General features: G+C 34.2%; 2 protein-coding genes across 2 annotated transcripts in view; one reads left to right on the plus strand and one right to left on the minus strand.

The window, feature by feature from the left end:
- The window catches only part of LOC125646431 (tolloid-like protein 2), a 34,458-nt gene extending 29,284 nt beyond the window's left edge, over nt 1-5,174 (plus strand). Inside the window, exons 14-16 of the mRNA XM_048872703.2 lie at nt 310-419; nt 3,361-3,482; nt 4,590-5,174. Coding sequence (XP_048728660.2) covers nt 310-419; nt 3,361-3,482; nt 4,590-4,818 — 461 coding nt within the window. The 3' untranslated portion in view covers nt 4,819-5,174. The remainder of the gene's footprint in view (nt 1-309; nt 420-3,360; nt 3,483-4,589) is intronic.
- Nucleotides 5,175-8,018: 2,844 nt separating this feature from the next.
- LOC125646422 (VWFA and cache domain-containing protein 1-like) overlaps nt 8,019-14,312 on the minus strand; it is a 31,500-nt gene continuing 25,206 nt past the window's right edge. Inside the window, exons 20-24 of the mRNA XM_048872686.2 lie at nt 13,633-13,773; nt 13,393-13,493; nt 13,102-13,227; nt 11,079-11,197; nt 8,019-10,185 (exon numbers count right to left, since the gene is read on the minus strand). Of these exons, the coding sequence (XP_048728643.2) occupies nt 9,806-10,185; nt 11,079-11,197; nt 13,102-13,227; nt 13,393-13,493; nt 13,633-13,773 (867 nt within the window). The 3' untranslated portion in view covers nt 8,019-9,805. The remainder of the gene's footprint in view (nt 10,186-11,078; nt 11,198-13,101; nt 13,228-13,392; nt 13,494-13,632; nt 13,774-14,312) is intronic.

Consider the following 14,312-nt stretch of genomic DNA (forward strand, 5'->3'; position numbering starts at 1 on the left):
CAGCCGCACCTGTCTCATTAATTAAACTTTTTTCAATGTTGAAAAAGCGTATACAGAATGGGGTATCATAATTGAGGAAATAAGAGTAACGGCGCATTTCCATATTGTGTCATTTAGCTTCACTAAAGCCGTTTCCCGAACACTACGTATGATATGAGTATCATTGTGGACAGTGGATGTTTGGCTAAAACAATGACAAATTCTGGAAAACTGACATACTATTTATAAGACGCGTTTTACATATTTCACCGTTCCATTTTTAAATTTTGTTTCCTTATATATATATATATATTTTTTTTTTTATCATAGACCCATCTTGTGGTGGGAAATTTTCCTTGCGGTATCAAAATGTTGACGTAATGACACCGAATTACCCCGATGTTTACCCGTCAGAGATCACATGTCAATATGTTTTTACGGTGAGTAGTTTTCTGAGATTTCTATACTACTTATATTTATGAAATGATTTCATTTATCGAGTTTTTCATCAAAAAGAAAAGAAAGAAAACTCCCTTCTTATTGTAAAACTTACAATGCAATTAACATTTAAACATTTATCAAATACGTAAAACAATTTAAACATTGCATTTAACATGAAACACATTTCCCATCAAAGACGTTGTGAATTTATTTAATATTCACATATTTAATCGATCAATCAGTATCGGTATCATTAACATTGCTTAGCATTAAATAATATAAACAATTTAATGTCTAAGGAAGTCAAATTGCAAAACTAGTTGATTTTATGGAGTCTTGTAATACCACACACTTAAAGATTGCATCCTGTAATATGTATCCCATCTGATGAAACTGAAGTGATTTCAATATGGCCAGTACATAAACTTTTCGCAAATCAGCAGCATCAAAACGTACGAATTTTCAACACTTTACACGACCATTCCTCACGATGAATTAAATACTAGACATTTTAACATCATAGACAGCAGTTTCTTCAATACAAATGGACCCCGGAAATATTCATATCTTGTGTTCAGTCATCCGAAACATCACTTTGTTAAACACAACTCCGAATCTACTCACAAATACCTAGATATTAAAAAAGATACGGTAGTTACTCATTGACAAATGTACGCAATCTTTGGTGATCAAGCCTGTTGGAATACCTATGGGCACAAAAAGTACTTCATTATTGCCTGACCAGAGTTGTATTCTTATGAGGCAGAATTTATTTAAAAACTTCTACATGAGAAAAAACTCTCTTTGTGTAGCCTCGACATTTAAATAATTCCACCATGATTTATCTCTATTACATATATCAACACAATACTCATTTTCATACATATGTCGGATTGATATATCCCAGTAAACTCGAAATACAAGAGATCACAGAATTTCAATATCTGCTTTATATTTGGATACTTTAATGAACATGTATATCAACGGTAAACTAACATCATATGAAGTGTGAAGATAACAAACAGTGATCAATCACATAACTCCACTAATATGGTACCTTCACATTCACGGATTTTTCTTACGGATCCTTACGTATTCCACAAATTCGTAAAAGTACACGGATTGTTACGATTCAGACACGGATACCGACGAGTGATTTATGAATGCTTGCGATTGACTACGAGTTGGAGATCCGTAAGGACTCGTACGAAAAACCCGTGAGTGTGAAGGTGGTATTAATCGTAAAGTTTAAGTATGTACTCGTAAAGTAATCGTGTCTATACGTAAAGCGCTCGTAATGACTCTGAACAATCCGTAAAGCGATTGTAGCCCGACGTGAATGAAATCGTAAATATCACTTAGGCATTCGTAATAATCCAAAAACAACTCGTAAACTATCCGTAACATATTGTAAACTAACCGCAAATATTCGTAAGAAAACCTTTTTACGAGTGTTTTACGGATTCTTACGAGCAGTTCACGTGTTCTTGCGATCAGTTTACGATACTTACGGATTGTTACAAGTTTTTTACGGGTTATTTACGGAAAATAAAGTCCGAGAACAATCGTGAATTTTTTTTTGACATGTCAAAAAATTTGCCGCTACTTTCAAGGATCTTTACGAGTGTGTGCGAGTTGTGACGAATTATTAACGGATACCGACGAGTGATTTACGAATGCTTGCGATTGACTACGAATCGGGGATCCGTAAGAACTCGTAAGAAAAATCCTTGAGTGTGAAGATGGTATAAGGAATACAAAATAGAGTTGAGCATATACGGACTCCTGGATATACGAAAGGTGGGATTGGGTGCCTAGGAGGAGTAAGCACACTCTGTCAACCGCCCACACGCGCCGTGAGCCAGGAATAATTTTATCAAGTAAACTGCGTAATCTGTAGTCAAAATCAGTGTATCAAGAACGGTCTAACAATCTGTATGAAACACGTCAGACAACATTTGACCCAAAGATAGGTTGTACAATGTATTTACAAACTAGATCGTTATAACGACCATAGAATTTGCGAACTGCTGACTTTAAACGAGACTGTTCAAACCCCCTGTAACGCTAACTTGCTTGTCAGTAGCCTGCCTCGATTTAAAAACCGATCATACGCAAAACAAGCTCTTGCGTATTGAATTAGTTGAGAGATATAAACACCATATAATGGAATATTGCTATCTGGGGTTCATGATGAACAAACCTGAAATCATCCCGTCTGTCATAAAATTAAGTTGTTAGTTTGCCGTTAATATTCCTTTTCAATAAAATATCAAAGTATGAAGCAGATTTGGAGGACTGTGGTGTGTTTTATTTTGAGTTGAGAGGGATATATCGAATGAAAATATGAATGAAGTGATTATTGTTAATAGATAAAACGTCGTCGATATATCTAAATGTCGAAGTGAAGGCCACAACAAGATATTTTTCTTCTCATGTAGAAAATTTTGAATAAACTCTGCTTCATAAGTATATAAAACAAGTCAGCTAACAAAGAATCACCATTCGTGTCCATGGGGATTCCAACAGACTGTTGAAAGACCTCATAATAATACACCACGAATATATTGTTAATGAGGAACCCCAGCATGAGAAACTAGTTGACTTCAGCTTCTTTTTCGTCAACTTCCCATATTTACAATGTATGCACAATGACTTTGACTACAGATTGCTCCGTTTACCTTATTAAGATATAGGGCTCATGGCTGGTGTGATCGGTCGATAGGGGATGCTTACTCCCCCTAGACACCCGATGTCATATCTGGTATATCCAGGGGTCTGTGTTTGTTCAACTCTTTAATTTTGTATTCCTTGTGGGAGTAATACTTTATCACACCTCTGGGATGCTCATCTATTAATTTTTCATACATTATGAAGTCATTGCAAATGTGATGTTGTAAGTTCTACATTCTATTCGTGTTTCATTTCAATTATTAATAGATCACCGGGGATCAGCGAATTGAGCTAACATTTAAAGACTTCCTTCTGGAGTTTACAAATAACTGTGAGAACGATTACGTGGAGGTTCAACTTAATCCTGACGTGTCTATTCCAGGGAAAAGGTACATATTCATTTATAACTTACCTAATTGATTCTGTGACAGTATTTCATGTTTCATAAAAATACTTTAAATACTTCTGAAAAAGATAAAAACACTATCAGCAGATTTGATCCCCATATGACACTATTAAATCTGAACTCCCTGTTCTTTCTCGTCAGTCCAGAAATTTAACCGGTGCAAACAACTGAAAATCTATTATATTTTTCTGACTAGTTGGATAGATATGACATGTTGATAAATACAAATAGCTACATATAAATACAGATAGCTACAGTAAATACAGATAGCTATAAATACATACAAATAGCTACAATTAAATACAGATCCCTACAGATAAAGATAGCTTCAAATAAATGCTGATAGCTACAGATAGATATAAATAGCTACAGTTAAATACAAATAGCTACAGTTAAATACAGATAGCTACAGATAAATATAAATAGCTACAGATACATACACATAGCTACAGATATATACAGATAACTTCAGATACATATAAAAAAAAACTACAGATAAATACAAATAGCTAGTTAAATATAAATAGCTACAGATAAATATAGATAGCTTCAGATATATACGAATAACTACATATAAATACAGATAACCACAGATAAATAGAGATAGATACAGATAGCTACAGATAACTACAAATAAAGATAATACAAATAGATAAAAATGAGGTGTGGATAAATACAAATAGATAAAAATGAGGTGTGGATAAATACAAATAGATAAAAATGAGGTGTGGATAAATACAAATAGATAAAAATGAGGTGTGGATAAATACAAATAGATAAAAATGAGGTGTGGATAAATACAAATAGATACATGTATAGATGACACAGATTGATAAAGATAAGCAGATAAATACAGATGACCACATATACTTGTAAATAGAGATAGGCTCTTATAAATGTAAATTGCTGCACTATGTGGGAATGTTGCCTTTAGTACCTATAATATCAAACTTCATAGTTGCATGAAGAAACCTTCGATGTGCATTTCAAAATATTCCGGAATCTTTAGTGTAGATTTTATAAACTTTTCAACCATCTATATCAAAACATTTGTTTATTTACCTTATATTAAACCTTTGATTATTTTCAGGTATTGTGGTTCTCAGCTGAAAAGCAAAACTTTGGTATCAGAGGGAAATTTTGCTGTAGTTACCTTAAAGACCAATGCTCGAAATCCGGGCAGGGGATTCCAAATGTCGGCATTCCCAGTCTTACGGAGTAGCAGTGTGTCTCAGCACTCCAGGTTCCCAGCAAACATTCCTTTATCGCTTTGGAGGAGGTTTGTCGAACATTTACCGGGTAGACATGGCCGCGGATAAATCTATAAGTTTCCTTTACTGAACTGATTCTCGTTTCATTCCTTTTTGTTATCATATCTCTGTTCAGAAGCAGATTATACAATGTGTATCTTATCTAGTTTTAGTCCTACTGAGTATATTCATGATTCTTTTCTTCGTAATAGCTTTGTATACTAGTATGATATGATTAATTCAATATCATTTCTCTAATGCTGTCTTTATTCTGATGCTGAGAGCAGTAGCAATATGTAATGTTTTGCTTTCAACTGTTACTGGCGTATACATTTGTACTCCAAAGTCTGTTTGAACACAAATAATTTGTTGATCTAATTGCATAATATTTTTACCAGCTTTGTTTAATTAAAAGAAAGCTAAAAGACTTTGTCAAAATCATTGAAAAATTCAGATGAAAGAAATCAGGCAGGAAATCTCAAATCGAATGTGTATGTAACTTATATACAAATTTACGACCTTAGATTATTTTATTTTCTATACATGATTTCAAAATCTTTGAATTGTCAGTATGTTGCCTTATATAAGTTTCTGTATTGTCTTTAAGAAAATAATTGGATGTAGAATTCAAACAAACGGTATACTACTCTATCTTCAGTGTATGATATCTTGTTTCGGTTACAATGGATTATATACCGCTATATATTGCATGTTTGAAAAACAATTAAGGTAAAAGGGGGTGTGTGTTTACATCTTTCGCACTGATAGACTGAAATACATTTCAAACGACGCACAATAAAGCAGGTTTCCATCTTTTTTTCGTGCTATACCTCTATCATTTAATTTTACATGTTACACCCTTTTTCATTGGTTGAAAAATTATTTGAATATCTCGTCCAACAAAAATAAATGTCGGAACTACTTTCTTTTGGAATGTTCGGAATTCCTATGGATGCTTCATCTTCATAGATCTATTTATAGATACGAAATCTTGAAAAGAAAAAAACAATTCTATCAATCTATATAAATTTATTAAAAAAACCCCAAACAAATATCAAATATAAATAATGATTAATTATACAAAATGAAATAAACAATGGCTATTTGAGGACCCCCGAACCCCCCCCCCCCCCCCACCACCACCACAAATAACACAGTCTGATTCTGCAATTCCGGGCTGAGAGTCAAATGTATTCAACCGGGGATGACAATAGTCATAGTCCAGTTTGCACCTTGCGACAACTTACTTCATGTCACAAACCCAAATACCAGATACACCCCACACTGCCTCAGAGATACTGCAATATCGTGGCCCTTAATGATATGGTTTCGAACTCCGGAATAATATGTTTATGAGTGGACATCGAAACGAGGCTTCCGTACGACTTTACAACAGCTGTGATGCCTTAGGACTTCACTGGTAAAACTCGAAAAACCTTCTGTAACACTCACTTGTCCACCTGCAAGCCGTGACAACCCTCATGAGAACCTCACATCCCACATCATGATCATGCACGTGTCCCATGCTTGCCATTAGTACCGACATCGAACCTTGCACTTAATTCCAGTTCCACTCAACCAAATTCCAGTAATTTTCTCTCAACAGGACTTATATCAAACTTATCCTTTTAAAACTGCATTATTCAGTCCACAAGAAACCCGTTTGCTCAACAGTAAACAACAGTTCGTGGAATCCGGGTTTAGTTGAAGTTTTTAAAGTTGTGTATTCACAAATTACTATGCCCATCTCGATATGACATAGCATGTGGTCCAAGAGAAAATCGTTAATTCAACTCAAATCATATCAGGTTTTATAATAATAATAATAATAATAATACCATATTTATATAGCATCCTTTTCATACACTATGTACGCTCAAAGGTGCTTTACAATGTATATATACCTTACAAGAGAATGTTATACACACACTACATAGAAAATAAATAAAACATTAAAAGCTGTACCTATCAAACATGAAAGCACAAGATACCATAAATATGCTAGATAAGAATAAACATCAGTTTATATAAACTCAATGTTTTAAAATATTAAATGATAAGGAATAAATTCATTATTTTTTCGTTGGATTGAGGTATACCACGAAAAAAAAAGGACGGAAAACTTTTGCATCATGCACTACGCGTAATGATGCAGTTTTCCGTCTCTTCTCGTGGTATACCTTCATTCAACGAAAAAATAATAAATTCATTCTTTAAATCCAACGAAAAAATAATATATCCCATAATTCCATATTGAGCTAAACGTCTTTGCACGATAATATAGAGCACAGAAATTCTGGACATTCGTCTCGCGGAATTAAAACTACTCCTACAGAGACGTTATCCTAAGGAATTAATTGAAAATGGATTTAACAATCAAAGTCACATGAAAGAAAGGACTTCCTTACGGTGGAAAATAAATCTGTTAATTGTGTAATATCATACCTTTCAACACATAACCCTAAAAAACCGAAAGTTTTTCAAATAATTTAAAATAATCCCCTATCTTAGAAGCCGACTAAGACATGAAAAAAGTTTTAGAGAAATTCCGAATCATCAAAAATTCATATTGACCAAAGTCTCTTTCACAAGTAATATTGAAGAAACTCATATCACTAAATGCAAGAAACCAAGATGCGCTACTTGCCCGTACAGAACACAAGGGTCGGAAGTTCTCTTAAAAAAACCGGATGTAAATTTACGGTGAAAACATCAATGACTTGTGTTACTTTGAATCTTAATTATCCAATTACTTGCGCCGGATGCAGAGAAAATTGCATCGTTTAGACAGGAGACACTTTTAGACACCGCAGACCGTTCACCGACAACAGATCCGAGAACTTGTAGCTGTAAATAACAGTCTACCCGTGTAAGCCAACACATTAGAACTTGCACCAAATCATTAATCCGAATTTTACCGTTTTTCCATTTATAAATTCTACAGAAACACAACAGAAAAAGAAACCAGAGAAAAGTTATTCAAAAATATAAACCTTTTCCTTTTATTACCGAGTCAACAACCGAATAATTTTTTTTTTCAAAAAGGTTGGACCCAAAATTCAATGCACATATTCTTTGGCAAGTCAATGTAATAAACGTCTTTCTAAAACAATATGATACATGGGGGCAAATTGTCAACCTCATGATGACCAATACATTATATAGAGATTAATAAACATCTTTCTAAAACATTGATGATGCATGGGGGCAAACTGTGAACCTCATGATGGCCAATACATTATATAGAGATTCTAAAGAAAACAGATGTGTCAAATTGTGTAAAGTTTTTATTAAAGCTGAGTATTTCCTCTCTTTATATTTACCAAAGTATGGAACAGAATAAAATGCAACATTTTTATAACATTCATGCAATGTAACTGTCACATACACAAGTGATAACAATCGGCACTGTTTTCCAAAAGTTAACAATTTCTAATTAATTGTAAAACAAATAACTGTATAAGCTTTTGTTATCTCAACTTTATTATGATTTTATGACTTTTTACACAACTATAAAATGACAATGGTACAAAATCAAACGAATGCGGTAACTTGATTAAATATCAAAACTGTCGCAAAAATTCAATACAATTAAGTCCTTAAATCTAAAATGAATATAATGTTTATCATAATATTTTATAGGAAGAAGTTTTCTTTCTTATTTGTTGATTTTTCCGTATTAGTTGAATGTTATAACCCTTAATTTTAGACATTAAATAAATCTTCCATATTATAGTATTACTCGATCGGAGACGCGTAAATTGTGTATCTGCAATGCAAGGGATTAACTGCTGTTTCATTATTGTACCCTATTTTTTTTTCTTCATGCTGGAAATGTTAATCCGTTTTTGAATAAACGTATACCTCAGAAAACATATATACATAATTATACAAAATACATGTACCGGTACAAAGTTGCGCAGATGTTTCATATTTCTCACGACATTGCATGCATCTTTATTTATCTACTTGTTCTGGAAAGTGTTCACAAAATAGCTATATACAACGAGTGATTTAGTCTGGTCAGATCGCCATTACAAAATGTATTCACTGCTTAAATACAAATATCTTTTTTCTTACCTAAATACTAATGTAAAATACACACGATGTAAGGAAAACATTCGAGATATTCCAAATATATCGTTCATCTTGCGTTCACGGTGCAGTCACCGTTTGTGTACCGTTTACTTAGCGATCCGTTCGCATTCTGCATTCGCTTACCGTTCACCAAGTTGAGTTAAGTGTTCACACACCGTACAGTCACCGTTTGCTCTGCGACCCGTCCCCTCTTCATGACAAACAAAGAGTTTTACATGAGATGGCTAAAGGTATACTAAAAGGCTAGCACTAAAACTACACCAAATTTACAAACGCATTTACATTGAAAGTGTTTACATGTTACAAGTAATATGTTTAGCACATGTTCTAATTCGCTCCCGAGGAAATATAAAATAACAAGCCCAACATGTGATTTGCTGAGTAAATACGTTTGTTAGTTAAGTGTAGTTCTATTTATAGCTTTTTTGGAACATTTCACTCTTTTAGTTTGTCCCGAAGAAGGGACGGGTCGTTCTGAAAATTTGACAATCTAATTGTTGGTATCGTTGGTTCATTTTACTGCGGTTGAACCGAGTGATTTTCCTAGAGATGCTGCGCTGGGTGTGCACGCTCTGCTGTCACAGGACAAAGCGTTGGATTATGATGCTTTGAAAACAGCGTGACGTAGGAAGTTTGAAAAGACAGAGGGCAGTTTTCGTCAACGATTTCGCATGTGTAGAACAGAGGTTTGAAAAAGTTTTCACAGTTCGCTTGTAGGTATACGCCCAAGTGGATTTCATGCCTCATGTATTTAAAAAAAATTCGTTTCTTAAATACATGTATAAACAAAACAGGGACTTCATACAAATGTTACGTTATGTTCGTTTCCCTAAACGTTTGCAATCATGATTGATGCAAGATAGTTACTGTATCAATTGTCAATAGATTGATCAAATTTCAATTTATTCTTCATCAATATCTATTGTGCAGATCCTTTTCCGTACTTGCACGAGATTCGTCATGTGTTAACCCGTGGGTAGTCATATTGAAATGAATGGCTGGAGGGCTCATTTGTCGCGGCATCAAGCGTTGCTTCTAAATATCCATTGCTCTGTCCCTCCTCCGTAGTTGCGCCGAGATTCGTCATGTGATAATCTGTGGGGTAGACATAGTGTTCTGAGTCTCTGGAGGGCTCCTTTTTCCCGATATCATGTGTTGGGTCTAAATAGGTATCATCTTGGTCCTGTCGTCGTCGTTTGTATACAACGAATACGATGATACCAATGATGACCAATACAACGACAAGTGTGCCACCTGTTACACCAGCAGCAATCTCTCCTACATTTGATTGACTGGAAACAGTTCCACACTCAGATCCACAGCACTTCGATGTGCAACCTAAGAAGATGTTTGCAAAGGGATTTAGAACAATGATAAGACGACATGGAAAAGTACTTCTACATATAGCTGATCAATATATAAGGCTCATGGTTGGTGAGACAGGTCAACAGGGGATCCTTACTACAGGTATGTACCTAATTCCAGCTCTAGTGTGTACAGGGTCCGTGTTTGCCCAACTCTCGAGAATTAATGTTTCTTATTCAGCCAAGTATGAGATGATAATGTGTATAGGTTTTGGTGTTTCTTGTACAGCCACGTATGTGTGGAGAATGTGCATACGTTTTAATGTTTCTTACTCAGCTAATCACAAGTATGTGTGGATATTGTGTAAGTTTTTAGTGTTTTTACTCAGCTAATCGCAAGTATGTGTGGATATTGTGTAAGTTTTTAATGTTTCTTGTTCAGCTAATCGCAAGTATGTGTGGATATTGTGTAAGTTTTTAGTGTTTCTTGTTCAGCTAATCGCAAGTATGTGTGGATATTGTATAAGTTTTTAGTGGTTCTTGTTCAGTTAAGCATGTGTGGGTAATGAATATATTACAAGTTTTAGTATCATTATAACAAATAGCATTGCTTTCCCCCAAACGCGACAATCCGTATATATATAGATGGCTGACAAGTATTTCTGTGATATACCATGTACAATGTATGTAATTCGAATATGATTGACATCATAAAAGCCTTCCGAGTAGGCAACATCCAGGAAAAGGCTACATTTATTATGATAAAATGCAAAGTTCGAAACACATTTTTATAGGGTTTAAAAAATATTTTGGTCTAAACAATATCCAGATTAGACGAGTTCTATATTTCGTAGTCTTATACTGCAGAGATAGTGTTTGAAGAAATGACAGGTGGTAGAAGAAATATTGCATATATGGAGTTCTTACTCTGTGTTACACACTGTTTGGATGGACAGGATTCCTTTAAGTCGCAGTAATATTTGCCCACCTTACTGCCACTCATTGTAGAGGTACACCAGGAACAACCAGATGTTCGAAAGCACTCACTGTACAAAGATACAATCAATTATATATATATATATATATATATATATATATATATATATATATATAACACATCACTTTTGAGCTGTTCATGGTCAGTATGAACGGATTTGGATTTGAGGCAAATTCTGTGCATTGCGCTACAGATTCACAGAGAATTTGCCTCAAATCCTAATCTGTTCATATTGACCATGAACAGCTCAAAAGTGATGTCCATTTCTTATATTTATATTCATTTACTATATCACCCTTTGTTTACATTGCTTCTATTTTGTTGCATAAAACGAACTCCTAGCCTCTGTCACAGTTGTTATTGTGACGTATGTCAACACATAGACCTGACGTCACATTTCGTCACACCCTGCCTTTTATCAACATTGCAAGATGCACTGTATTTTGGAGGTAGGAGACTGCAAGATTAGGATGATAATCCACGTAAGTTTACAATCTTAATCCAAAGGTGGGACTTGCGAGATTTTTGTAACAGTTCTATTTTTTCTTAAATCATTACGCTCTCTCATTCGCGGGCATCGCGCGCTGAAATTGGTTGGTTCATAGAGGAAAATGCGATTTGTAATATATATATATATATATATATATATATATATATATATATATATATATATATAATATGTACGCATGTTGACCTTAGTACATTTATCTATATTTACATTCAATAAGTTTTCCCCTTCACTTTCTTACTTAATGAAACTTAAGGCTAACTAGGAAGAATTGTTTTAGCACACTAAAACTGATGTCTCCCCTTCCATTTTTCATATTTAAAAAAAATGTTTTTAGGGATCATCTTTAAAGTAGAAAATTAAGACTTACGGTACATAACATTCGCCTCTATGTATATGAGCTTCAAACAAGGAACAGTGTTGTGAACATATGATAGTAAATTAAACGTTCCAACAAACCAAATATCAAACGCCTACGTCAAAAGACAAAATGGTATGGTCCGGACAAAAAAATTGCTCCAATAATTCTATTATTTGACCTTTACATAAACGGTCAAAGTCAAAGGTCATCAAATATGACACGTGACACATTGTCTTATCATGGTATACCCACATACCAAATATCAAACGCTTATGTCAAAAGACAAAAACAGTTACGGTCTGGACAACAAAAATGCCCCAAAAATTCTATTATTTGACCGTTACATAAAAGGTCAAAGGTCTGCCAAAATGGCACGCGGCACTCTGTCTTATCATGGTATACCCACATACCAAATATCAAAGGCCTAGCCCAAAAATTATATTATTTGACATTTACATGCAAGACATTTACATACCAAATATCAAAGGCCTATGTCAAAAGACCAAAAAAATTATGGCCCGGACAAACTTTGTATGGGAAGCGGAAGAAGAAGAAGAAAAAGAAGAAGAATTCACACTAAAACGAAGTGTCCCCTTCTGGGAAGGGGAGACAATAACTTATAAACATTCAATTTACGAAATAAACTAATCACTACCTATGAATACACTTAAACAGAACATTACTAGTTTATTACTGAAATGCAATTTGAATAATCAAAATGTAAGAAATGTCTTTTCTGCTACCGCGCTCCATTGAATATGCAGGTTTGAAGAGGCACAAGGTACTGTATGTCTCATATACTTTCAAAAATGAAAGATATTTCTTGATTAAACCTAGTTGAGATTAAGGTAAATATGCATTCCATAGATGTCATGACAAGAAGGAAAATCTCAAGTGACCTATGGGGGAAATTCTTATATCTTTTGCAAATTGGTCAAATCTGAGAGACTGTTTCCGCATAAGAAGTATTGGGAGTTCAATCAAAAGTGTGTATTGTATATACGCATTGATACTACTACAAAAGAAAAAAGATCTTAAGAGATATTTTCACAATGTAAATATCCATGCTTGAACAAAAACATACCTTTCTGTCTTTCGGCACGGACAGTCAGTCGGAAAACATGTGCTCAGATATTTATTTTTGTCTCCCTCTGGTGTACTAACAGACGACAGAGTGGGTAGTTTAGGATTACAAGGAGATATCCCATCCCTGTCAAACGGATGCGAGAATTGAGGAAATATATTTAAAACAACATATACATGATTTTATATACAACTTTCTTCATGGATACTTATATTGGAATATACATGTACTTACAGGATGATGTAAAAGTTACCAAGGTAAGCATGAAAATGAATTACGATGATTTCTTACATGGTGTATTTGTTTTCACAGTCGTTGAAATCCTGATTCTTATAACAAAGACAGGTGCAATCGTCATCTCCACATTTTAGAGAACTAGGTGGAACTGAACTCTGAAGTATTACATCATGATGAAGATTATTGCTACTTATTTATCATGACGTAGATTTTCATTATATAAACAAGAAATATTTTTTAAAAAAAAAGGTCAGATGAACACGATGACGCTTTAAATTAACAAATGAAATGTACCTTCTCAGAACAACAAGGTAAATCCTGGCTAGTTTTTCTTTGTTTTAGAATCAGGAACAGATTGGAACCAGTTACAGGACGCATTTCATAGCCTTCTTCCGAGTTCACTATTCCATTAAGGTGATTTTGTGGCAATTTGACCTGTAACAATGCAAAATCAAAAAAATTCAATTCTGGTCATACAGTGGCTACGTCGAACAATGTATGATTTGATTGAGAATATCTTGATATAATTTCTATTTTCTTTTCTACTTTCTTTAGTCCCGACCACAGAGTAAGGTATATAAATTGTATAAAAGTAGTCCGAAATATCTGACGTTTTCGTGGCTTTTTTTTATGATTTTAAGTTTTACCGTGCCAGGAAAACGTCAGAACCGGTGCCGTTACGTATACTGGAAATTCGCTGCCTCCAGCTGGAGGCCGCATTCTCGGGCCGATTTTAAATACTTTGGAGTCGAATTCAATGTTAAACTCATAATGAATCAATAAAACGATGTTTCTTGTACTTGTGTGTGTGTGTGTATATATATATATATATATATATATATATATATATTAAAGAACTTTTAAAAAGGCGAGTACCGTTATTGATACCATGGTTTCCCGTGTATAATCTAAGTAGAAAACGAGTGTGCCAAAACATTCCTAGTGTTACTGTACAGTGGTTTATGCTTTCATTT

This window comes from Ostrea edulis, chromosome 6, assembly GCF_947568905.1.
Source record: "Ostrea edulis chromosome 6, xbOstEdul1.1, whole genome shotgun sequence".
Taxonomy (NCBI): Eukaryota; Metazoa; Mollusca; class Bivalvia; order Ostreida; family Ostreidae; genus Ostrea; species Ostrea edulis.